Source organism: Dasypus novemcinctus, chromosome 5, assembly GCF_030445035.2.
Source record: "Dasypus novemcinctus isolate mDasNov1 chromosome 5, mDasNov1.1.hap2, whole genome shotgun sequence".
Lineage (NCBI taxonomy): Eukaryota > Metazoa > Chordata > Mammalia > Cingulata > Dasypodidae > Dasypus > Dasypus novemcinctus.
The window spans coordinates 77,402,171-77,428,417 of record NC_080677.1 but is presented as its reverse complement, the minus strand read 5'-3'; the positions used below and the strand labels follow the sequence as shown (position 1 = coordinate 77,428,417).

At 35.7% G+C, this 26,247-nt stretch overlaps 2 protein-coding genes across 4 annotated transcripts in view; one reads left to right on the top strand and one right to left on the bottom strand.

Annotated features, from left to right (window-relative positions):
• CCDC146 (coiled-coil domain containing 146) overlaps positions 1–26,247 on the top strand; it is a 314,795-nt gene that overhangs the window by 90,055 nt on the left and 198,493 nt on the right. The window lies entirely within an intron of this gene.
• FAM185A (family with sequence similarity 185 member A) overlaps positions 1–26,247 on the bottom strand; it is a 59,900-nt gene that overhangs the window by 15,148 nt on the left and 18,505 nt on the right. For all 3 annotated transcript variants that reach the window (XM_004473402.4, XM_004473403.4, XM_071215023.1), the window contains 2 exons: positions 6,323–6,415; positions 3,097–3,231 (listed from right to left, as the gene is read on the bottom strand). In XM_004473402.4, the coding sequence (XP_004473459.2) occupies positions 3,097–3,231; positions 6,323–6,415 (228 nt within the window). The remainder of the gene's footprint in view (positions 1–3,096; positions 3,232–6,322; positions 6,416–26,247) is intronic.

The window sequence follows — 26,247 nt, the reverse complement described above, 5'->3', positions numbered from 1 at the left end:
GCTGGCAACACCTTTTACTTTAATATGATATTAGTATGTAGACTGGGGATGTTTAAGACAAAAAGACTCTGTACCACATGCATTTCTGGGCTAAGATAATATCTTACGATGCCACAGTCAGGTTTCATATTTAAATGGATGAATCTAGTATAAAACCTAATAGGGAAGCTGCTTCTTATTGTAAATAGCTTACCTAACTAAGCCACTCACCACCTATTAAATTACCAAACTTAGACTCAAGCTCTCATAAGGATTAGAAAACATACCTGTAGGAAAATTATATACTATGTAGAGCTTTTAAGGTAAATGTTTCATCCTGAGAGAGTCCAAGGCTTGCTTTCAACCTTGGAATAGCATATAATGCTTATGAGTCGCTGGAAGTATTATAAAACTGAGTCTTATTTATCAGTGACAGCAACAGGAAGGGAAGCCATGGAATAGGAAATCAAATGAAATTAAAGGTTTGACACATCAAAACCCTGTGGGGTTTTGATATATAAGGCCTGCAACATTTTGGACACTGTCCAAATCGAAATGAATCAAAATGAAATATAAAATTATGCATTTAGAATCAAAATGAAATGCAAAAATTTCTCTTAAACCCAAACCCCGAATCTGTTCCTACTCTCACTCACAGCTGTCTCCAAGGGAGACAGCTACTGTCTGCAGCTGACTTGCTTCTGCATTACTTCCTAATGAACTTAATCTCATATCAGAGAAAACCTATAGAACCATCTGGGGCCCAACCTTGAAGTATATCATGCGCTACTCTGCAACAGGACTCTGATGATCAGTACCTAGATTTCTGCATTGTGAGCAGGATATAAATTCTTCATCCTGTAATTTGGCCCTTCCTAGTTCAAGAAGTAGGGGCCAGAGAGTTAAGATACAACATGTAACTCACAAAATGAATTAAATAGATTGAGAAGTTTCATAAAACCAATGAGGTAAGTGAGCACATGCTTCATAGCATTCATTAATCTATTCTTTCAATCAACAATTGTTGAAGGCCTGTTTGTTTGTTGAGTTCAAGACAGATCACTGTGGAAGCTAGGCTCCTGTCCTCTTTCTCCTAAATGATTGCAGTAACCTGCTAACTAGTTTCCTTTATCAATCCTTTTACTTTTCAAACTTTCCCCACATTCAGAATGACAACTCTAATAAATTTAATTATGTGAGCCTCAAATTAAAAGCTTTCAAGGCTTGGCATTGCTGATAAAAAATCCAAATCTCTAGCACAGTTTACAAGGTGCTACAGGATCTGACCCCTGCCAAACTATCCAGCCTCTTTTTATGCCACCTTCCTCCTTATTCTCTCTACTCTGGCCATATTTGACTTTTTTCAGTTCTTCCAACTTACAATGCTAGTCTAATTTATATGTCCCCTCTATGCTCTCATAGCACTTTGTTCTTACATTTATTATAAAATTTAACCCATTATATTATATTCACTGGTTTGTTTGTCTTTCCTTACTGGGATGTAAGCTCCTTACAAGGCAGAGAGTCTATGCTTTATGTATCCTCGCATGCCTAGTTTTGTTCAGCAGTGTCTTACTCAAATGGTTGTCAAATGACTGATTCAATTTTTTAAAAAAATAGAGAAAACAGGAGAAGGATGTGCTAAGCTAGAGACAGGTGAGGAGGAAAATACAACGTGTGTTTTAAAATACATTAAATTTGAGGTATTGCTGGTTTAGTGGAATGTAAATGAGCAAGAACATAATAAAGAGGTCAAGTCTGAAGATACTGATTTAAAGATTATATGCACAGAAACCATGGCTGATGGTATGAGAACTCAAGTGTTTTTTTTGAGGTACCAGTGGCTGGGGATTGAATTGGGACCTTGTATGTGGGAAGCCAGTGTTCAACCACTGAGCCACATTGGCTTCCCTGAGTTTGTTTCTTTGTTTGTTTTGTTTGTTGTTTGTGTTTTTTTTTTTTTCAGGAGGCACTGGGAACCGAACCTGGGATCTCCCTTGTGGGAGGTGGGTACTCAATCACTTAAGCCACATCCACTCCCAAGAACTGAGTTTTAAAACTAAATCTAAATTTCACAAGAACATAAGATTCTGAGTAATGGAGTTAAAATGACAAAATAGCTTAATTTATAATTCAAACATTCTTACATATGAAAAATAATTGACTAATTAATAATTTGATTATTCTATGACTCAGCAAATAACCTTATTTGAATTATTGCTTTAGATTATGGCGACCAAGAAAAAGGTAACTCCATTGGCTCCTTATCAAACTCAAGACATTAGATCACAACTAGTTCATTCTTATAACGTTTGATATATTTAAACGTCCATCAAATTTTTACTAAGTAACTGAGACTGACAATGAGACACTGAGTCAGATCTGGAAAAGTACAGGTATAATTTACCAGACTGATTTCTTAACTTTTATGACATATGAAATGAATATTTAAAACTGAAACTTGACCTTAAGAAGACATCCTCTCCACCCACATATTTCCTTTTTAAAGTTAGTTATTCTACGGTAAGTCCATAGCATACATTTATGTACACCGTTTGATTTCAGTGTCCTTGGTAGAGTTTAGAGGAAAATTCATCAGAATTATTATTTTTTACTATGTGTATATATTATTTACTAAAACAATAAATATTTAAAAAAATATAGTATCATCTACCATTGCAGCCAAACGTAGCCAGGAAAAATATACGTGATTGAGAATTTGGTGTACTTTTAATCTTAGCACGTTTACAGTGATATAGTATCAAACCAAATTCCTATTTACTCTAGCCATACGCAGTTAATTTTAAATCTTGCATTATAGCTTATGTATTTGGTTGATTTTAAGCCCAATTAGTAGAAAGCTGTAAAAGGAAATTTAAAATCAATTTCATATAACAGGACAGATGAACATTCCTAAATGATTTAATGAGGTCCTTTAAAACAAAATGGCTGCTTCATGTTAACTCATAAGCAATTGGAAGAAAAAAAAAGCCAAACACAAGAATGTGACAGTGGAAAGGAATAAAAAGATAAAAACTGCAGTTACGTATACCACATTTCTATTTATATATGGACAATGACTACACATCTAACATAGCAAATGTGTAGGCTCCCTACCAGTAATTGTTATACAATCTTCTTTGTGGGTTTCAGCCATTTCCTGAATGTGGATCTCGGAATTCACATCAATCTCTTTCCCTGATAACTGTAAATGAGCCTGAAGAGAAGATGGGACCTTGACGATAACAGAGCCTGTAATAAATTTAAAGAAGAGTTTATTCATGCAGAAATCAAAAGTACTAGAGCCTATTATGAATTAGATGGAAAGGGTAGCACTGGTCCTCATATACTATCTGTATTCTTCCCTATATTTCTTTAAACAGTAGTGCCTTTTCCTTACTCCCAGGTGGTTAAAGTTTCCTTACTCCTAAGTCCTTCACAGTAACTTCCATCAGGAATATGATTCATTAGAGTATTATGAATTACTATTTCCTCTTTTTCTAATAGCCCCAGCCAGTTTATTCAATACCAGAAAGTTAGTAGTTTACTGTACATGTAGCTAACATGATTTATCATGTTAATGATACTTGAATGATAACATGAAAGCCAGATACTTTCATTACATTATCTCTTTTAATTATATCAACTTTATGAGGAATTATTATACTCCCCACTTTACTGATGAAAACTTGCTCAAGTTCCCATTAGAGTCAGTATTGGAATCTACACCCATTTCAATAACTGAAAAGACCATGTTCTTAACCACTATGGCATTTCACACAAGGCTGCCTCAGAATACTACAGGACATGAGACCTCACATATAGTTATAACACAACTACAACTCTGAACTCTTGTACTTTCAATGGTGCCTTGGGAGCACAACTGAATAATATTAAAAAGTATTATTGGAATTTCAATTGCCTAATGTTTCTTTTAAGTGGATCTCTGGTTTTTGGGCACCTAAGGCAAAAGATCCAATTTTATTTCCAGTCCTATTTTGTGGTAATTCAAATTTTTACAGGAGGAAATGAGAAAATCATTTTTTCAAAACAATTATTTGGGTTGCAGTGCATTCTCCTGTTTTGATAGTTTTTCTTTTCTGCTTCTTATATAGCAAATAAAATAGATAAGAGGCCCTTGATATGAAGCATTAAACCCATCTGTGGACAAAGGCAGTCAAGATGACATCCACAGTGCATGCCCTAAAGATTCCTTTTAGAAAGTATTTACTTACTGCTCATGACTTTCCTTCCAGTCTGGTAAACATCAGCTAAGTTTCCCTAAGTAATTTCAGATCTTCTCAGCAGTCAAGTGTATACAGACTTTACTCACTCATTTTGGGTAAGAATGATGAACCCCCATACTCCCTCCTCAAAAAAAGGAGTTAAACAATACAAATAGTTCTGTCCTCATCTCCCTCTACATCTGAAAAAGCAAAAACCACCACTACCAAAATTCCCCCTCTATTTGGGCATGAAGAATTCCCATGACTTGAAAACTTTCCCAAATGGCCCATCTTTAACACGTAACACTGTCTTTTTTAAAAGGAGAATTCTTGATATGTCTTCAAAGAACTCTTCATTTACTGCTATCCTGAAAAATTCAATAGTGAATATGAACAGCACCATTTATTGAAGGTATACTGTGTCAACATTAATAATTTTCAAAAAAAAATTAAGTGAAAAACGAGTCCTCTGATGCAAGTCTGACTCCTAAGCCCAAACACAGCCTTTCTGATTGAATTAGTAAGGTCACCACATTAACTTTCACAAGGAGAAAGGAAACACACATTTTGATGTTCTTTTTCATATGGCAAAATGGAGAAAACCTGAGAGACTCAAGTGACTGGCACTGAATCCCACAGCAAGACAGTAGCAGAATGGATCCCAGATGTCTTAACCATTAAAAGTCCTGAAAAACTTTTCACTACTCTAAAAAGTCACTGTTCTCAACTGTAGGAAGAATTAGGAGACTGGATGTAAGAGAAAAATCTTTGTTTCCAGTTATCTTTAAGCTTCTGCCAGTAACATGGTCCCAGTTAGGAGAAAAGGCAAAACTGCAATCCTAATCAAATTTGCAAAACCATATGTTATTTCAAAAGATTACTGAAACAATATTAAAAAAATATATACTAAAAAAAGTTTGTGGATGAGGATTAACAATATTTTCCTGTTTTGTTTTAATTTTTTGAACCATTCACATAGAACAGGAAATTACTTTCATGTAAGAGCTGCTTATTCAAAATTCTGTTTTTACTCTATTAGGTTAAATGTAATGGTTTAGAGGCTTTTTCTCTTTTGATCTTAATAAGAAAGTGCAATTATGTGACTTATATGGTATTTACAAAAACAAAAAAACCAAAAAAATATTACTGACGCTCTTAGAAATTTATTGAGTATATATGATATTACCCTATTTTAAAGAGTAAAAAACTAAAAACATGGGCTTTTGAAAAATTAAATCACACCTATGTATCAGCAATAACTTCAGCTTCACAGATCTCTGTGTTTTGTAATTCTATTTTGACACTAACAAGAGAGCACAGTTGGATGAGAAAGTAAAACCAACCTGGCAAAGATTACTAAAAGCAGGAATAACCATTCTTTGTAATGCAAAGAGTTCCTAGACTTTTTTATTTTTAATATAGAGCTATGGTTCTTAACTTTCTGCACCCAGGCCGCTTCAACCTGTACAGTCAATCTACCCACCTAAGCCATTTGCCACCATATGCACACATACGTACACACAATTAGCCTCAAGATGACTAAAAAGCATACCACTTTTAATGAAAGATGTGACTTGCAGAGTAAGTTATTTGTATTAGAAATTAAGTTAGATACAGACACATCATACTTCAAGAGATTAGTTCAACAATAACGTTAGAGGGTCTTGTTGGTGATACCTTTATTTCAGGGTCACACTTTAAAAACTATTACTCCAGAGTGATGGCCTGAGAACATACTCTTGCAGATTGGTAGGAAAGATTCCAAAAGAACATAGGAGAGCATTTTCTCTCCAAAAAATATTCTATTTCAGATATAAAACTAAACTGAAAAACCCAAACAATAATATTTAAAATTTCTACAGTAAAATATACACAATGTATTACAACATTTTTGTTTCTCCTACAAAGTAAAAGTTTTCATGGTCATCTATCCCAAAAGCTTTAAAGATTATTGACTAGAGAGAAAAGACAAAACTTTAAATCATGTTCTATTCAAAGAAATTTTCATGAGATAACTATAACAGTACAGATAAGACAATTTGACCATCTGTTTCCTTAGTGTTACATAAAATCTTGCTTACACCATATGTCAAAGTAAAACATTCCAGCTGTCTAACCTTTATGGGAACTCAAGTCCACTTCCCCCAGTTGGCTGACATAAACATCGATGGCACCTTGAGTTGAGGCTTTTAGAGATCCAGAGAATGAATCTGGGAGAAAGGAAAAACCATAAGTATGATTGTTTTTATTTGAGTAATTGGAATTATAAACTTGAAATAAAAGACTGCTGCAGATTAGGATAAGGAGTTAAGAGTTTTCCAAGGTTTTGTACTGTCCTCATAACATTGCCATCTTTTGCATCAACAGGTAAACAGGATTAGAAATCTATATCTAGGTGACTAATTCTAAAATCTCCATGTCTACATTAACCTGCATACCTTATGTCTAAAACCTAATAGGTAGGAAGGACAGTATACAAATGATAGTTTCTTGACAGCAAAGATTATTAAGCATCATTGATATAGTTTACTATTATAATAAAATATTTGGTAAACTGTTAAATATTTACCAATGAAATCTACCCTGTATAATCACATATAAGCAGTAGCGAAGTTAACTAAAATCAACATCTCGTGTTATTTCTCCTTTTAGCAAATTTCCTAGTACAGAAAGGTGCTGCTAACAGTGAATGATTACTCTAGAAAAGATTTTGCTTTTTTTTTTGAGGGAAATAAAGAGAATTCATTTGAAGACTGGGTGAAGTTATTTTTTATCTAAAAAACTTTACCTTTCAGGTTTTTGGAATTGAACGTGTATCTTGAAGTCAGGAAAAGAAAAATCAATAGTTAAGGTCATCCTGATGTGATATTCAAATGTCCCTTCATTGTCAATGAACCCAGTTATATTAGTTGGCCAAAGGGATGCTGATGAAAAGTTCCAGAAATCTGTTGGCTTTTATAAAGGGTATTTATTTGGGGTAAAAGCTTACAGTTACAAGGCCCTAAAGAGTCCAACTCAAGGTTGATTTTCTCACCAAAGTCAGTTGCCATGTGTTGAAGCAAGACGGCTGCCAATCTCTGTAAGTGTTCAGCCTTCCTCTTCCTTTTAAGGCTCCATGGGCCCAGCTTCTTCTGATCTCAGCTATAGGCTGGGGGGTTCATTTCTTTCCAGGCCTTCTCAGCTGCTCAGTGTGCTAGTCTCTTCAGCTGTAAACTATCAAGCAAATGGCTCCACTCTCTCCAGGTTCCCAGGATCAAAACTGGCTAAGTTCTCTTTCTCTTCTTCCATGTATCTTCTTTTGTGTGTTTTCTTGAGTGAGTGTCTGTTTATACGCTCACCAAGAAGGGCAGGGATTCAAACCTAACGTGGTCAAATCAAAGTCCTAATCTTAACATAATTTAATCAAAGGCATCCCAGCTGAATCTAATATAATCAAAGGGGATCATACCCAGAGGAACACACCAATTTACAAACATAATCTCTTTTTGGAATTCATAAATAATTTCAAACTGCCACACCAGTTTTCAGTCATCTAAGGTAAGAGAATGACGTTGAAGAGTCAGTGCTAAACAGCTTCTCCTTCTTCCTCCTCTTCCCTGGCCAGCTGAACCTTTCATTTAATATTTGACTGTCCTGAAAAGGCCACAGCATATTATTTTTGGAGAAATCTCTAAAAATTATCAACAAGTCAAATTAAGGCTTCATCTACAGAATCTTTTTTCTTTTTTCTTTGAAAATTCACATAATGGAGAAATTCTGTAGATAATGGAGAAAGCCTAAGGGAGACATGCATTATAGGGTGATTCAGAAGTGAATAGAAATTGTTAGTCCATAGAGTGGATGGAATATGTTGACTCCCATAGAGAATTTATCATAATTCTAGGCACAGATCTTATTGGTCAGACAGAGGCCAATGAGCTTTCTTAGAAAATTACATTTAAAAAAAAAGGAGAAACTGAGGTCAATTGTCAGCTAACACTACTTAAAACTAAAGAAATAGGTGTTTGGAACATATACTTTGCTAAGAGCAGTAAAAAACAACTAAACTTGGAAAGCTAAAATTCTAAAGTTTGCCATTTTCTTTCAGAAAAAGAAAGAACTTTTTTGAAACTGGTCAAGTACTTTTAAAACGTTTTTCTGAATTTTTATAATTCTACCTCAAGGTTCAACATACAGATACTAAGAAACATCAACTCAAAACAACAGATATTTCTTGAGTTCTGCAACCTGATTTATACACTTCTAAAGCTACTCTAATCGCAAGAACAAGGAACAAACTTTACATATAGAATACAAGGATTTGAAAAGGCAGAATTTTAAGGTCACTTCAAGTAAAGTTTTCAACATTAATGTCTTGCCTGAGCATTCTGTCTTAGACAGGGAGAGCAAATAGAAGGCTGGAATTATGAGAGATATACAAGGCAAAAACAAAAACAAAACAGGAAAATGTTCTTTTTTCTTAAATTACCAATACAAAGTTTCTCGAAGGAAAGCACATGTGGCTCAACTGGCTGAGCACTTGCTTCCCACATGGGAAGTCCTGGCTTTGGTCCCTGGTGCCTCCTAAAAAAAACCAAAAAACAAAAACAAAAACAAAAAAAAAACCAAGCAAGCAAACAAAACAAAACTCTGGGGAACCAATGTGGCTCAGTAGTTAAGCACTGGGTTCCCACATACAAGGTCTGGGGTTCAAAAAAAAAAAAAACTTCTGCAAAAAAGACAACAAGGGCAGAGAAAGTAAAGCTAGGTGAGCAGCTCTATTTGTACTTCTAAGCAACACTATGAATTTTCTCCAATTGACAGTTTAAATGGAAGATAGCTTAATGTTCCAGAAGAAAAGTACTATTTATTTAAAAAATGTGAGTTCAAGGAAAATCAGAGTTTTGCCTATAGAATTTTATCGCTCTTCAGCTTTTGAGAGAATTCTGTATTACAGAAATTAGGAAGAATTGAATTTTGGGTAGTAAACTTGAATGTAATAAAAAAGCAAAATGACTGATGAGATTACTTAAAAAGCAGATAAATTATATTATCCAAAATAGAAATAAAGGACCCAAAACTACATTTATTCTTCTTTATTAAGTAATCTTGAAGAGAACACATATCTATTCTCCTGCAATCAGAGAGGATAATACCTAAATCATCTCAAGTCTCTTAAACTTCCAATTTCCTAATTTATACAACTTATTCCTGATACCATTCCTATATTTTGAAGCCTCTGCTATTCTAATAAACTTCCCCCTTCAGGTTCCTACAAATCAGTTATTGTTTCTTTGTAACAATTTTGCTTCTACTAATCTCAATTCCTCAAATCCAAGTTACTTAGTAGACATGTTTCCTCCAGCAAATATTTTGTTTAAGGAAAATACAAACCAACCACTCAAGAAATTCCAAATAAAGATTACCCACTTGTCACCTTTGGGATAAAGGCACCAAACCCAGAAATAGAAAAATGGTTTTATGTTCTAAAGCAGGGGTCTGTAAACTACATTCTCTAGCTCCTGTTTTTGCTGATAAAACTTTATTGAAACACAGACATACCTACTTGTTTACACGTTGTCTATTGCAGCTTTCGTGTTACAATAGCAGAGTTGCATAGTCCAGACAGATTCTGTAGGACCCACAAAACCAAAGATATTTCTATCTGTCCTTTACAAAAAAAGTCTACCAATCTCTGTACTCAAGCAAAGTATTTTGTTTTGTGGAAATTTACCTCCCACCCCACCCCCCCAAACTGAAATGTAAATCTGATTCTGTTTTAGAGAAAAAGATTTACCAACTTACTGAATCCAGCTGCTTTTCTAAAGCAGTATAGGTATAAAATTCTTGCTCGTAAAAATAAAAAACGTTGTTTCAAGGTAATTCTAACTTTTCTTTGATTATGACTGCTCATTATTTTCTAGGGATAATGAAATTGCTTCCACCAGATTTATTAAGTGAGAAATGACATATGAGCATAATAGACAATTAGGACTTAGCTGACTTAAAAATTAGCAACGTTTTGTTTACAAAAGGGCAGGAAAGGGTCCTAGACAAATTTTATGGCATCTCCTTCTCTGGATGTCAGTAGAAAAAGGATGAATTCCTACAAATCAGAAGAGTTTTAGGTCCAGATGTGCTTGGATGAAGAAGCCTAGAACAGGCCCCAAACAAACTCTAGTTTCTATGTAAGTTCTGGGTAAATTTTGCTGAGCTCCCCTCACCTCCTTCTGTGACTCTCTCCCTCCTTCTCTTCCTTTCTAATGTATTACTCATTGTAATAATATACATACTAAATTTTGAAGAAAGGGTATCATGTTTTATACTCTGCTTTTTTCATTAATGAAATGTCATGGATCTTTCTATATTGCAAACTACAGAGCTACATCATTATATTGATAAAGTCTGTGTAGTAGTGCAGTTTATGAATACTGTAATGTATATAACCATTCCCTTACTGGGAACAACTTAAATATACAGCATGTTCTGCTATTATAAAGAAAGAAAGGAATATCTTCATGCATATATCTTTATATCTTCATCGGATTATCTCCTTAGGATAAAGTACTAGAGGAGGAAGTACAAGGTAGGAGCAATTATATACAAATCCAATTCTGATAAACATTTTCAAACTGTCCTCAAAATGGCTAAGCCATTTAAAATTTGAACTAAAAATTTTGAAGAATTTTTAAGAATCCCTGTTTCACCTTGCCACCAGTGGGTATTATGGATATTTTAAATCATTACTATTTTATTTACATGTTTTTTATATGTATATTGACTGCATTTCTTCTGTGAACTGTTTCTTGATGTTTGTTTAGCCATTTTCCCATTGACACTTCTTCTCATTTGTCTTATATATATGTATCCATATGTATGTAAATATATACATATGTGTGAATGTGTGTATACACATGTGTATGTATATATACATATATATTGCAGATATTTTTCTAGTTTGTCTTATATGTGTGAATGTGTGTATACACATGTGTATGTATATATACATATATATATTGCAGATATTTTTCTGGTTTGTCTTTCACCCTGGTTTATGTTTTATTCATACAGAAAAAAAAATCTGTAACCCAAAATTAGATACCCAGTAATAAGATCTGTCAAGAAAAGAATATATATTTAAATAAAAGAAAACTAAGAGCATTTGGCACCAGCAGACTTACATTGTAAGAAATGGTAAGGAAATGACACGTTAGAAAATCAGAAAGCACCAGAAATAGTAAATATTGAGTAAATATAAAAAATTATTTTTCCTCTCTTAAATTCTTTAAAATACATATGACTATAAAAGCAAAATTCTTATCAATGTTTTATAGGACTTATAATATATGCATATTTTTAAAGACAATAGTATAAAAGAAAGGAGGAGGGTAAACAGATTTGTCTAATTAGAAGGTTTACACATGCCACATGAAGTAGTATATTAACTCTGAATAGATGGTGAAAAGTTTAAGTTCATATATTGAAAGCACTAGAAACATACATTAAAAAATAATGCAAAAAGGTACAGCTAAAGTATCTAAAGAAAAATTAAAAGGGTAGAACTAAACAACCCAAATGTCAACAAATACATGAAATGTTAATGGACTATGGTGACAGTTTGAGATTATTTTTGTGAATCCCAAAAAGAAAATGATTATTTGTAAACTGATCTATTCCTCTGGGTGTGATACACTTTGATTTTATTAAATTCAGTGAGGGGCCTCTGATTAAGTTTACTTGATAAAATCAATTTAGGGCTTTTGATTTGACTATGTCAGTAAGGCATAACTCAGGTTGGGTTCCACCTCCCTAGGGGGCCAATATTAATGGACACTCACTCAAGAAGACACAGAGGGGAAGAAAGGGAGCTCTGTCATTTTTCATCCTGGGGCCCCAGGAAGAGATGAGCATTTGCCTGATAGCTTATAGATGACCTTGGGAAGCTGAGAAAGAAAAAGCCTAGAGGGAAAGGTTGAACCCTCACAGAGATAAGCTATCATCTCCCTTCAACATGTGGCAACTGACTGTGGTGAGAAAGCAACCTTGAGCTGAACTCCTCAGGGCCTTGTAACTGAAAGCTTTTACCCCAAAATAAATATCCTTTATAAAAGTCAACAGATTTCTGGTACTTTGCATCAGCACCCCTTTGGCAGAGAATTCTCACAATGGATTATAAAAAGCAAGTTACAACCACATTCAGTCCATGGAAGATACAATTAAAACCCAAAGATAGATTGAAAGTAAACAGATGGACAAAAATATACTGTGCAAACAGTAAGCATAAGAAGGGAAAAGTGTCTTTATTACCATTAATATCATATAAATTAGATTCAAGACAAAAAGTATTTCATGAGAAAAAGAAGAAAGTTATATAGTGGGGAAAAAAGAGTCAATTCATCAGGAATATATGTCTTGAATGTATATGTGCCTAAATAACAGATTCAAAACCTAGAATTAGCTGGAAAGTTTAATAACCCTCTCAGCAATGGATACAACTAGACCAGAAAAATAATAAATACAGAGATCTGAACAGCACAATAAAAAACACTACCACCTTCACCTGATATTTATAAATATACAATAATTACAGAATACTATACAATCATATCAATGGTATGTGATACATTCACAAGACAGAGCCAATGTTAGATGCTAAAATAAGTCTCAATAAATGTAAAATGACTGAGTATATTCTCTGGCCAGAATGGAATTATATTAGAAAGCAATAATAACTATATATCTAGAAAAATCCTAGATATATGGAAATCATACAACAAGCTCCTATGGATTAAATGAATGATAATGAAAATGCAACAAATCACAACTGGGCAGGTACATTTGCTTAAAGAAATTTATAGTTTTAAATGCTAATATTAAAACTGAAGATCTAAAATTGGTCTCACCTTAAGAAGCTAGGAAAAGAGCAAAGTAAACCCAAAGTAAATGAAAGAAAGAATATTATTAAGATAAAAACAGAAATCAATAAAATAGAAAACCAATATAGGGAAAATCAACAAAAGTGATAAAGTTCTAGCCTCATAGATCAAGAAAAAAGAGAACACAACATATCAATATCAGGAAAGAAAGAGGGGGCATCACTATAGATCCTACAGATACTGAAAACAAATAATAAGAGAGATGCTGTGAACATTATGTGAAATAAAATGGACAACTGTGATTAAGTAGGCAAATTACCTGAAAAACACCACTACCAAAACTTAGCACCAGATTAAGCAGGTAAGATAAATAGCCATATATGAAAGAAATTGAATTCTTTATCAAAAACATTATCACATAGAAGGTTGGTTTCACTGCTAAATTTTATTAAATATTTAAGGATGAAATGATACAAATCTTAATATAAATTGAGAAAACAGAGGAGGGAACACTTCTTAACTCATTTAAAAGGTCAGTACAAACTTAATAACAAAACTTAGAAACATTTTACAAAATAAAAATTACTGACCAATATTCATCATGAACATGGATACAAAAACCCCTGGTGGGAAAAAAACCCTTGAAACATATTAGCAACCCAAATACAACAATGTACTAGAAGGGTAATACACCATGACCAGATAGGATTTAATCAAGTAACTGAAGTTTAGTTTAAGATTTGAAAATTAAAGAATCATATTAATAAAGAAGAAAAACCATATAATCTTTCAATAAATGCAGAAAAAGCACTTGCCAAAATTCAACACTCTTCATGAGCAAATAAAAGAAAATTAAAAAAAGAAACTTTCAGCAAATTCAGAACAGAAAAGAACTTCCTCAATTTGATACTTTATGATGAAATGTTGAATGCATTTCCCTTAATATTGGGGACAAATATTGGGAACAAGGGATGCCCAGTCTCACCACATCTATTCAACATTGTATTGATGGTCCTACCTAACCTCAGAAGACAAGAAAAAGAAATAAAAGGCATACAGATTGGAAAGGAAGAAGTAAAACTGTCTTTATTGGTAGGTGAAATGAATGTTTAAGTAGGGTCCACAAAACCACAAATAGAACTAATAAGACAATTTGGAGGACTTAAACTACCTGATAAAGAGACTTTCTATTATAAAACTAAGCTAATCAAGGCATTGTGGTAATGATTGTCCTAATTGAAGTAGCTCCCTTTTCTGTAAATATTCTCCATCCCATTATCCTTATTCATTTTTTTTTTCATTTTTAAAAAATTTATTGGTGTATCACACACACATAAACATATATAAACAATAAGTGTATAGTAATAGCTATAAACTTACAAAACATACATAGCAACATACAGGACTCTCATAACACCCTACCACCAATACCCTGCATTGTTGTTAAACATTTCAAACTAATTACTAAAGCACATTGTCAAAATATTACTACTAACCAAAGTATTTTCCCCCAACCCACCCTGTTATTATCTTTATATCATTTATATGAACATACATAAACAATAAGTGTATAGTAAAAGTTGTGGACTTACAAAGTAAACATGCATAACATTACATCAACCCTCCACCAACACCTTTGTGTTGTCGTGAGACATTGTTACAGATCATGAAAGAATATTGTTAAAATCTTACTACTAAGTATAGTCTTATCTTAAATACTTATTTATTTCTTCATAGCACTTATCACTATCTGAAATTATTTTTTGTTATTAACATGCTTATATGCCTACTGTCTTTCTTCTTAACCAGAAGGTAAAGTCTCTGAGCCCAGGGACTATGTCTTATTAACCACTACATTCTCCAGTATCAAAAAAGTTGTTAAAACACATAGCAGACCCTCAATAAATGTTGACTAATTACTTTCTGGCATATTAAGAGTTGGCTTCAAACACTAAAACAATTTGGGAACCAATAAAGAGTGACATTGCTTTTAGGTTCCTTTTTTCCAAAGATTTAACATAGGTATCCCCAAAATCCAAGGAACCTATAATTAAGTTTTAAACAAAGTTTCTTACTGGTTTTACTTACAAAATAAACTGGCAGAGGAAAGAGAAGGATTATTTGTTGGATAACTACTACTTGTTGGACTAGACCTTACATACTTTATTTAAACTCACAACAATCCCATGCTATGGGGCTGTATCTATTTTATGTAGAAGAATGCAAATCCAGAGAGAACTAATGGTTCTTTTTTTATTAGAGAAGTTGCAGGTTTACAGAAAAATCATGCATAAAATGCAGAGTTCCTATATATCATCGTATTATTAACAACTTGTTTTAGTGTGGTACATTTGTTACCATTCATCAGAGAGCTTTTATTATAATTGTATATTAACTATGGTACATTGTTTACATTAGGAGTCACTGTGTATTGCCCAGTTTTTAAAAATTTTTATTCTAGTATATTTAGATTATATAATCTAAATTTACCCTTTTAAGTGTATTCAAATATATATTTACAATGTTGTGCTACCATCACCACCATCCATTACCAAAACTTTTGCATTAATCCAAATAGAAACTCTTTACAATTTAAGTTACACCCCATTCACTACCCCCATCCTGACCCCTGTAAATAATATTCTAATTCGACTCTATGAAATTGCTTATTTTAATTATTTCATATCAATGAATAATATTCATCTTTTTGTGTCTGACTTATTTCACTCAACATGATGTCTTCAAGGTTCATCCATGTTGTCATATGAGTCAGACCTTCATTCCTTTCTACTGCTGAATAATATTCCATGGTATGTATATAAAACATTTCCTTTACCCATTCTTTGGTTGCAGGACACTTCGATTGCGTCCATCTTTTGACAATTATAAATAATGCTGCTATGAATATTGGTATGCAAATATATGTTCAAGTCCCTGCTTTCAATTCTTTTGGGTATATATCTAGAAGTAGGAATGTTGGGTCCTATGGTAGGTCTATACTTACCTATCTGAGGAACCACCAAACTGTCTTCCACAGTGGCTGCACCACTTTACACAGCCACCAGCAATGAATGAGTATTCCTATTTCTCCACATTCTTTCCAACACTTCTTGCTTTGTTTTTTAATACAGCCATTCTAATGGGTTTGAAGTGGTTGTATTATGGTTTTTTTTGCATTGCACTGACGGCTAATGATGCTGAGCATCTTTTCAGGTGCTTTCTAGCCAGGGATATCTTCTTTGGAGAGATGTCTGTTCAAGTCTTTTTTCCATTTTTTAATTGGATGTTTGTCTTTTTGTTGCTGAATTGTAGGATTTCTTTATATTCTGGATTTTAAGCCTTTATTGGATATGTTGTTTCCAAATATTTTCTCTCAAAGTGTAGGCTGTCATTATACTTTCATGGTAAAGTCCTTTGATGCTCAGAAGTTTTTAATTTTGATGAAGTCTTGCTTACCTGTTTTTCTCTTTTGTTGCTTGTGTTTTGGGTGTAATATCTAAGAAACCACTGTCTAACACAAGGTCCTGAAGATACTTCCCTATGTTTTCTTCTATGAGTTTTGGTTCTTATATATAGGTATTTGATCCATTTGGATTTGATTTTTAAATATGGTGTGAGGTAGGGGTCCATCTTCATTCTTTTGCATATGGATATCCAGTTTCCCTGTGCCATTGGCTGAAGACACTATTCTTTCCCAATTCAGTGGACTAAATGCTGTGTTTTTTTTTAAAGATTTATTTATTTTATTTCTCTCCCTACCCCCTCTCACCTTGGTTGTCTGTTCTCTATGTCTATTTGCTGCATCTTCTTTCTTTGTCCGCTTCTGTTGTTGTCAGCGGCATGGGAATCTGTGTCTCTTTTTGTTGCATCATCTTGTTGTGTCAGTTCTCCGTGTGTGCGGTGCCATTCCTGGGCAGGCTGAACTTTCTTTCGCGCTTGGCGGCTCTCCTTACGGGGTGCACTCCTTGCGCGTGGGGCTCCCCTATGCGGAGGACACCCTGCGTGGCAGGGCACTCCTTGCGTGCATCAGCACTGCACGTGGGCCAGCTCCACAAAGGTCAAGGAGGCCCAGAGTTTGAACCGCGGACCTCTCAGGTGGTAGACGGACGCCCTAACCACTGGGCCAAGTTTGTTTCCCTAAATGCTGTTTTGATTACTGTGGCTTTGTAGTAAGTTTTTTTATTTTTTATTTTATTTTAAATATTTATTTTATTTATTTCTCTCCCCTTCCCCACCATTGTCTGTTCTCTGTGTCCATTCACTGTGTGTTTTTCTGCATCTGCTTGCATTATCCAGCAGCACTGGGAAACTGCATCTCTTTTTTGTTGCATCATCTTGCTGTGTCAGCTCTCCATTTATGCGGCACCACTCCTGGGCGGGCTGCACTTTTTTTTTCACATGGGGCAGCTCTCCTTGCGGGGCGCACTCCTTGCATGTGGGGCACCCCTACACAGGGGTGCTCCTGCGTGGCATGGCAGGGCAGCTTACCACATGGGTCAGGAGGCCCTGGGGATCAAACCCTGGACCCTCCATATGGTAGAGAAATGCTCTATCAGTTGAGCCCTGTCCGCTTCCCTGTAGAAAGTTTTAAGATTGGGAATGTGAGTCCTCCAACTTCATTCCTCTTTGTCTAGATGGCTTTAGTTATTCAGGGCCACAGACCAATATAAATTGATGACTGGATTTTCCATTTCTGCAAATAAGGCTGTTGGAATTTTGATTGGGATTGCATTGAATCTGTAAATTGCTTTGGGTAGAAATGATATCTTAACAAGATTTAGTCCTCCAACCCATGAATGCAGAATATATTCAATTTATTTAGGTTTTCTTTTATTTCTTTTAGCAATGTTTTATAGTTTTCTTTGTACAAGACCTTTACATCTTTGGTTGACTCTATTAGTTGCTATTGCAAATTGAATTTTTTTTCTTGATTTCTTCTTCGAATTGTTTATTACTAGTGTATAGAATCACTACTGAATTTTATATGTTGATCAGTTACTCTGCCACTTTGCTGAGTTTATTAGTTCAAGTAGCCTTGCTGTGTATTTTTCAGGATTTTCTGTACACAGGATCAAGTCATTTGTAAATAGTAAAAGTTTCCCTTCTTTATTTCCAATATAAGTGCCTTTTACTTTTTTCTTTTGCCTAATTCCTTAAGCTAGAACTTCCAGTACAATGTTAAATATTAGTGGTGATAGTGGGCACTGCTGTCCAGTTCCTGTTCTTGGTGGGAAAGCTTTCAGACTTTCATCATTGAGTATGATGTCAGCTATGGGTTTTTTATAAATGCCTTTCCTCATGTTGAGGAAGTATCCTTCTATTACTAGTTTTCAAAGTGTTTTATCAAGAAGGGTGTTAGATTTTGTGAAATGCCTTTTCTGCATAAATTGAGATGATCATGTGGGTTTTTGCCTTTGTTCCCTTAAGGTGGTGCACTACACTGATTTTCTTATGTTGACCCACCCTTGCATACCTGTGATAAATCACACTTGATTATGTTGTATAATTCTTTTGATGTGCTGTTGGATTCAGTTTGCTAGTACTTTGTTGAGGATTTCTGCATCTATGTCTAAGTATAAGTGGTCTGTAATTTTAATTGTGGTACCTTTATCTGGCTTTGATATGAGGGCAATGTTGGCCTCAAAGAATGAGTTAGGGAGTGCTCCCTCTTCTTCAATTTTTTGGAAGAGTTTGAGTAGAATTGATGCCCATTCTTCTTGGAATGTTTGGTAAAATTCCCCTGTGAAGCTATCTGGTTTGGGCTTTACTTTGCTTGGAGGTTTGTGATTACTGATGCAATCTCTTTACCAGTTATTGGTTTGTTAAGATCTTCTACTTCTGTTTGAGTTGGTGTTAGGCAGTTTGTGTTTCTAGAAATTTGTCTATTTCATCTAGGATACCTCATATGTTGGCATGAAGTTGTTCACAATTTCCTTTTATATTCACTTTTATTTCTGTAAGGTTGGTAAGATATTACTACCTTTTCATTTCTGATTTTAGTCATTGGAGCCCTCTTTATTTTTTCCTGTCAGTCTAGCTAAAGATTTGCCAATTTTATTGATATTTTTAAAGAGACAACTTTTGGTTTTGTTGATTTTCTCTATTGTTTTTTTATTACTATTTCATCAACCTCTGCTCTAATCTTTATTTCCTTGCTTCTGCTCCCTTTGAGGTTAGTTTGCTCTTTTTTGCTATTCTCACTCATTTGAGATCTTTCTTCTTTTTTTAATGTAAGCATTTAGAGCTATAAATTTCCCACTCAGCACTGCCTTTGCTGCATCGCATAAGTTTTTTAAAAATATATTTTTAATTTATTTTTAAAAGATACATAGATCACACAAAGTGTTACATTAAAAAAATACAGGGGATTCTCATATGCCCCACTCTTCACACCCCTCCCTTTTCCCATGTCAACAACTTTTTTCATCAGAGTGGTACATTACTGCAATTGAAGAATACATTTTGGAGCACTGCTACACAGCATGGACTATAGTTTATATTGTAGTTTACACTCTCTCCAAGTCCATTCAGTAGGTAATGGCAGGATATATAATGTCCTGCATCTGTCCCTGCAATATCATTCAGGAAAACTTCAAGTCCTGAAAATGCCCCCATATTATACCTCTTCTTCCCTCTCCCTGCCTTCAGCAACTCCAGGGGCCACCATCTCCACATCAGTGATATAATTTCTTCCATTGCTAGACTCACAATAATTCTATAGTAGAATACCAGTAAGTCCACTCTAGTCCATATTTTATTCCCCAATCCTGAGGACTCTGGGATGCTGATGCCCATTCCATCTCTTAATTGAGAGGGGGCTTTGATCCCACATGGGATGGATGGGACTCTCCTGCTTGCAGCTGTAGACTCTCTAGGTTCCTTGGTGTGGTGGTGGTTGCCATCCTCACCTCCTTGTTAGCTGTCCAATGAACTGGAGAGTAGATGTTGCAACTCTGCTGAGGCTCAGGGCCCAGCTGGCACATGGACAGCCCAGAGATTCAAGCATCCTGGGCATATACCCACTAACCCCAGCACCAACTGTAAGTTCAATAAAAGGGACAGAAGAGGCACGTGTGAAGAAGTCATACATGAGTCCAACTCCATCACAGTCAGGAGCACAAACTCAAAAGTAGGTACCACTGGCAAGGCACCAAACTCCAGAGCCATCTGCCATGACCATAGGACAATAAGTTTTATGTTGAGTTTTCACTTTCATTCACCTCGAGTTATTTCCTAATTTCCCTTGTGATTTCTTCTTTGACCCATTGATTAAGAACACGTTGTTTAATTTCCACATATTTGTGAATTTTCAGTTTCTATTATTGATTTCTAGTTTCATTTCACTCTGCTTAGAGAAGATACATTGTATGATTTCAATATTTTTAAATTTATTGAGACTTGTTTTGTGACCTAACATCCAGTCTATAGTAAAGAATGACTCATATGCATTAGAAAATAATGTGTCTTTTGCTGCTGTTGGGTGAAGTGTTCTGTAAAGATCTGTTAGGTCTTTCTGGTCTCAAATATTGCTGAAGTCTTCCATTTCTGTATTGATCTTCTGTCTAGATAGTGTATCCATTTTTTAAAGTGGCATATTGAAATCTTCTACTAGTAATGTAGAAATTTCTATTTCTCCCTTCAAAGGTATCAATATTTCCTTCATATAGTTTTGGGCTCAGTTGTTAAGTGCATATATTTATAACTGTCATGTGTTCTTATTAAATTGACACTGCTACCAGTATATTATGATCTTTGTCCCTCCTAAAAGTTTTTTACTTACAATTTTACCTGATAAATTACCCCGACTCTCTTTTCGCTATTACTTTCATGGTATATTTTTCTATCCCTTCACTTTCAACCTATTTATGACTTTGAGTTTAAGGTGAGTCTCTGGAAAATGACATTTAGCTGGGTCATTCTCTTTTTATCCATTCTGCCAATCTCTGCCTTTTTACTGGAAAGTTTAATCCATTTACATTTAAAGTAACTACTGATCATGCAGTACTTTCTTCTGCCATTTTGCCATTTTGTCTTTGTGATATTTATAACTTTATTTACACTAAATTCTTCCATCAATGCCTACTTCCATATTTTTTTTTTTTTTTTTTTGGAGTCCCTTTTCATGTCTTTCTGAATATACTTTTCACATATTTTATTTGTGGTTACCAAGAGATTGAAATTTAATATTCTAAATCTATAGAAATATTTGATTTGAGGGAAACATCTTCACTAACATACAGATATAGTTTTCATATACCATCTGTCCTCCCACCTTGTATTTATATTTGTTACAATTTATATCTTTGTATATGGTGTGTTCCAAATGGTCATCTTATCATTATTTTTTTACGCACTAATTGAACACCTGTAAGAAATAAGAAAAGGACTGGATTTCCATACCAAAAATTACAATGCAATAGTACTGGCATTTACAGTTACCCATATGGTGAACTTTATTGGAGATCTTTATTTCTCCATGCTGCTTTGATCCACTGCTTAGTGTCTTTCCTTTCAGTCTGAAGAACTCCCTTTAGCATTGCTAGCAGGGCAGGTCTAGTAGTAATGAATTCCCTCAGCTTTTGTTTATCTGAGAATGTCAATCTTTCCCTCATTTTTGAAAAAATATCTTTCTAGATGTAAAATTCTTGATTTGCAATTGTTTTCTTTCAGCACTTTAAATATTTTGTACCAGTGCCTTCTTTCCTCCATGGTTTCTAATGAGAAACAGGTACTTAATGTAACTGGGATTCCCTTGTACATAACTCATTGCTTTTCTCTTGCAGCTTTCAGAACTCTCTCCTTGTGTTTGGCATTAGATAATTTGATTACTGTGTGTCTGGTTCTCTTTCTTGATAGTCTCTGAGTTTTTACCTTGTTTCTATCATTTCCTGTCTGTCTGTCTTGTAATCTTTAGTTGCTCACTGTCCACAAGTCACTTCAGAGAACAAACTCCAGGCAGCTGAGCCTGGGATACATTCCCCCACTCAGTCTCTCCAACTTTGACCTATAAATGGCACTGATACACTTGCATCCCAGTATGCACATGGGGGCTACTCGGCTCCCTCTGGAACAGGGCCAGGGACCCACAACTGGGGGTATCAGCTGGCTCCACCCCATGTTGTGAATGGGGTGGGAAAGGGTTAGCAACAGTGCCAGGAGTCCCTTCTGTTACTTTTGAAGCTGCACTTTCTTGATTCAGCACTTGCACAAATAATGTAGCACTTTAACTATTTCCCTTGGTTTTGAGAAAGTTACTGTCTTTATTTTTATTTTATATTATTCATTTTTTAAAAAATATTACATTCAAAAAATATGAGGTCCCCATTCACCCCCACCGCCCCCACCCCACCACTCCCCCCACAGTAACACTCTCCCCCATCATCATGACACACCCATTTCATCTGGTGAGTACATCTCTGGGCATCGCTGCACCCCATGGCCTGTGGTCTACACCACAGTCCACACTCTCCCACGTTCCATCCAGTGGGCATGGGAGGACATACAATGTCTGGCAATTGTCCCTGCAGCACCACTCAGGACATCTCCAAGTCCCGAAAATGCCTCCATATCTCATCTCTTCCTCCCATTCCCCGCACCCAGCAGCCACCATGGCCACTTTTTCCACACCAATGCCACATTTTCTTCGATTACTAACCACAGTAGTTCATGAATAGAATATCATTAAGTCCACTCTAATCCTTACTGTATTCCTCCTTCTTGTGGACCTTGGCTTGGTTGGGGTCCATTCCACATCTATGTCAAGAGGGGGCTTAGATTCTACATGGATACTGGATGCAATCCTCCTTCTTTCAGTTGTAGGCACTCTAGGCTCCATGGTGTGGTGGCTGACATTCTTCAACTCCATGTTAGCTGAGTGGGGTGAGTCCAATAAATCAGAGTGTAGGAGCTGAAGTCTGTTGAGGCTCAAGGCCTGGCTATCGTAGTGTCAGTCCAGAGATTCAAATACCCTAGATATATCTTAAACCCCAGCACCAACTACAATTTCAGTAAAGTAGAATGAAAGGCTTGTGAAAAGAGGTCACATCTGAGTCCAGCTCCATCACGCAGAAACACCAACTCCAAAGAAGGGCCAACTGACATGGCAGTGAACTCCATCTGCCATGACCATAGAACCTGTGGGTCTCTTTAGGGTTACTGTCTTTAAAGTGTTTTGATTTGCCAAAGGCTTCCAATGCAAAAATATCAGAAATGGGCTGGCTTTTATAAAGGAAATTCATTTGGGATAAAAGATTACAGTTCTGAGCCTGTGAAAATGTCCAAATCGAGGCATCATCAGAGATGCTTTCTCACCAAAGGTTGGCTGCTAGCAAATCCTGTACTCCTGCTATGTGGCAAGAAAAGATGGTGGGTCTGCCAGTCTCTCTCTGCTTTCTCCTTGAGCTTGGTTGTAGAAGACCTCCCCTGGGCCTGTCTCATTGAGCCTCTTAGGGTTTCTCTATCTTCCTGGACATGTAAGTCCTCTCTCACACATGGCAGAGTAACAATGGTGGCAGCTCTCTTTGTTCTACGTGTTTCTGCTTTCGGTTCTCAGTTTACATAAGACCCACCAAGAGTGTGAAGACCCAACCTTGGTCACAACTCACTGACAGAGTCCAATCAAAAGCCCTGAAGCAATATAATCAAATGATCTGATCAAATGTCCCTTAAATGAATTTAAAGCAGTCAAAGAGCCCCACACTCACAGGAATGGATTAGTTCAAGAACATAATCTTTGAATTCACAAAATTCAAACTCTTACATTAAGATTCCTCTGCTGCTTTTTCCCAAGGGGAGTTGGAAGCATGGCTGCCCTCAGAGCTGGCCCCCAGTGATCTGAAGCAGCTGATTAAAAGTAGAGATCTGTGACCAGATCACACACCCATGGAGTTTGGAAGAATAGGTCTTTATGTTCCATGCTGGCACAAGCAAGCTATGCCTGGAACCTGAGCTCCAGTTCCCACTGCTGCCTGCCATGAAGCTTGGGATAGGGAGATGGTAGCCACTGCTGTATAGGTGAAATTCACCAGAGGTTATCACAATTTACTAGCCTCTTCCTCCTGCTTCTCCAGGAGGTTGCAGTGTTCCACTAGATTCTGGAGTTTCAAAACAGTTGATTCAGATAGTTCCTGCTAGTTCAAAAGTTGTTTTGGTGGAGGGACTGATTCCTAGAGCTACCTACTCTGCCATCTTTGTACAATCCCTCTCCAGATTTAAATAATGTGCTCAAAGTAATGTGGTAATATAGAAGGTAACATGGTAGGGCCAAAATTCATATTCAAATCTATTTCTACAATCCATGCTTTTCCCACTATCATAGATCAAAATATGATAACTTAAAAAATGCATACTTTTTATCTTATTTTGAAAGATTCTTCCTGTATTAGTCAGGCAAGGGGTGCTGATGCAAAGTACCAGAAATCTGCTGGGTTTGATAAAGGGTATTTATTTGGGTTAGAAGCTTACAGTTACCAGGCCATAAAGCATAAGTTACTTCCCTTACCAAAGTCTGTTGCCACGTGTTGGAGCAAGATGGCTGCCAATGTCTGCAAGGGTTCAGGTTTCCTCTTCCTCTTAAGCCTCTGTGGTCCCAACTTCTTCCAATATCAGTGTAGGCTGAGATAAGTCTTGTCTGTCTCCCAAGGCTGTTTCTGTCCAGACTCAGCTGCTCTGTTCTCTCCACAAGGCCAGTTGTAAACCATCATTATCTTCTTCTCAGGACCTCTGCCATGTCTAATGGAGCCTTCTCTCTTTCCTCATGCATCCGCTTGTCTGTGTATTTACTTCCTGGGGCTCCAGCATTAAAATTCCAACTCTCTGCCCTGTCCTTTTCCCCACCAAGGGGGCAGGGACTCAACATCCTACTGACATGGCCCAATCAAAGCCCTAATCATAATTTAATCATGCCCAGAGGAACAGACCAGTTTTACAAACATAATCCAATATCTATTTTTGAAGTTCATAAACAATGCCAAACTGCTACACTTCCAAACTAAACTCAAAATCATATCAATACTTTGCAAAATAAGAAATTAAACCTTTAATTACCTTCACATATTTATGGATTAAAAAAAAACCCTACAGCTAAGGTTATATTTTTCTAAAGAAAATTATGAAGGGTTGCTAAATACTTCTATAAATTTGGTCAATTTTAAGGTATTTTTTAACACTGGGCTCAGGTAATTATCTTCAAGTAGATAAAGACATATTTAAGAAAAATAAAACACTTTGGCTTAAAATCCCTCTAGTCATTAATAGTGGGAAAAAGGGGAAAGTTTATAGGGGAAAATAACAGAAGTTCACAATGTTAATCATCTGTATAAAGAATGTGAGATTATCTTTAAAGATGCAAGTTACAGCCCATTTTATCCTTGCTTATTATTCATTACTATTATTTTCCAGTAGGAGTGAACCACCATTTATTTTCAATTTTAGAGCATATGATTTCTTTTGTGTTCCCTATTTCTACCCAGGAAAACTACCAGCATTATCATAGAAGTAATCCTCAAATTCACACCTACCTAAAAGGCCTGCTAGTGGGTACTGAAACTCCCTGTGCCTCCCAATATAGAATATTCCCCTCCTTATCACCTCTTCTCTTACTGGTATAAATTCTACCCATGTCTCGGATTTTCTCTCCCCTCAGCTAGCTCAGCTTCTCACCCCTTCCAGTATACCTTTTTGCTCACCCTAGAAATTTCCCTTACTATCCCTATCTGGATCCTTTGATGAAATGTCTTAAGAGTCAACAGTAAATCTTGATTTCCCACTGGAATACAGGTAAATCCTTCTGTCATGTCTTAGTTAAAATGATTTAGTATCATATTTAGGGTGCCTTTGTCTTCCATTTGTCCCCCCACTGAACATACAAGTTATATACTTCAGACCAGAAAACCCAGAAGGAATGACAGGGAAAAGGACTGAGGATTCACAAAAAGCCACAGCTCCACAAAGATCTCAGTCCCATCCTTAACTCACCACACCTTTAAGCCTAAAAAAAATGACCATTCTTCTAGCTGAGCATGTGCCTTCTCTTTCTGATAGACAGGGAGGGATAGAACAGAGGGAGATGAATGTTCTGGGTATCCCCAGTTGGAAATCTGAACTTCTTCTCCCTCAGGCAGAGCATCACATGTGGTGATTACAGGGTAAAGTATCCTTAGCCACTATTAGTTCTGGCCTAGGATCAG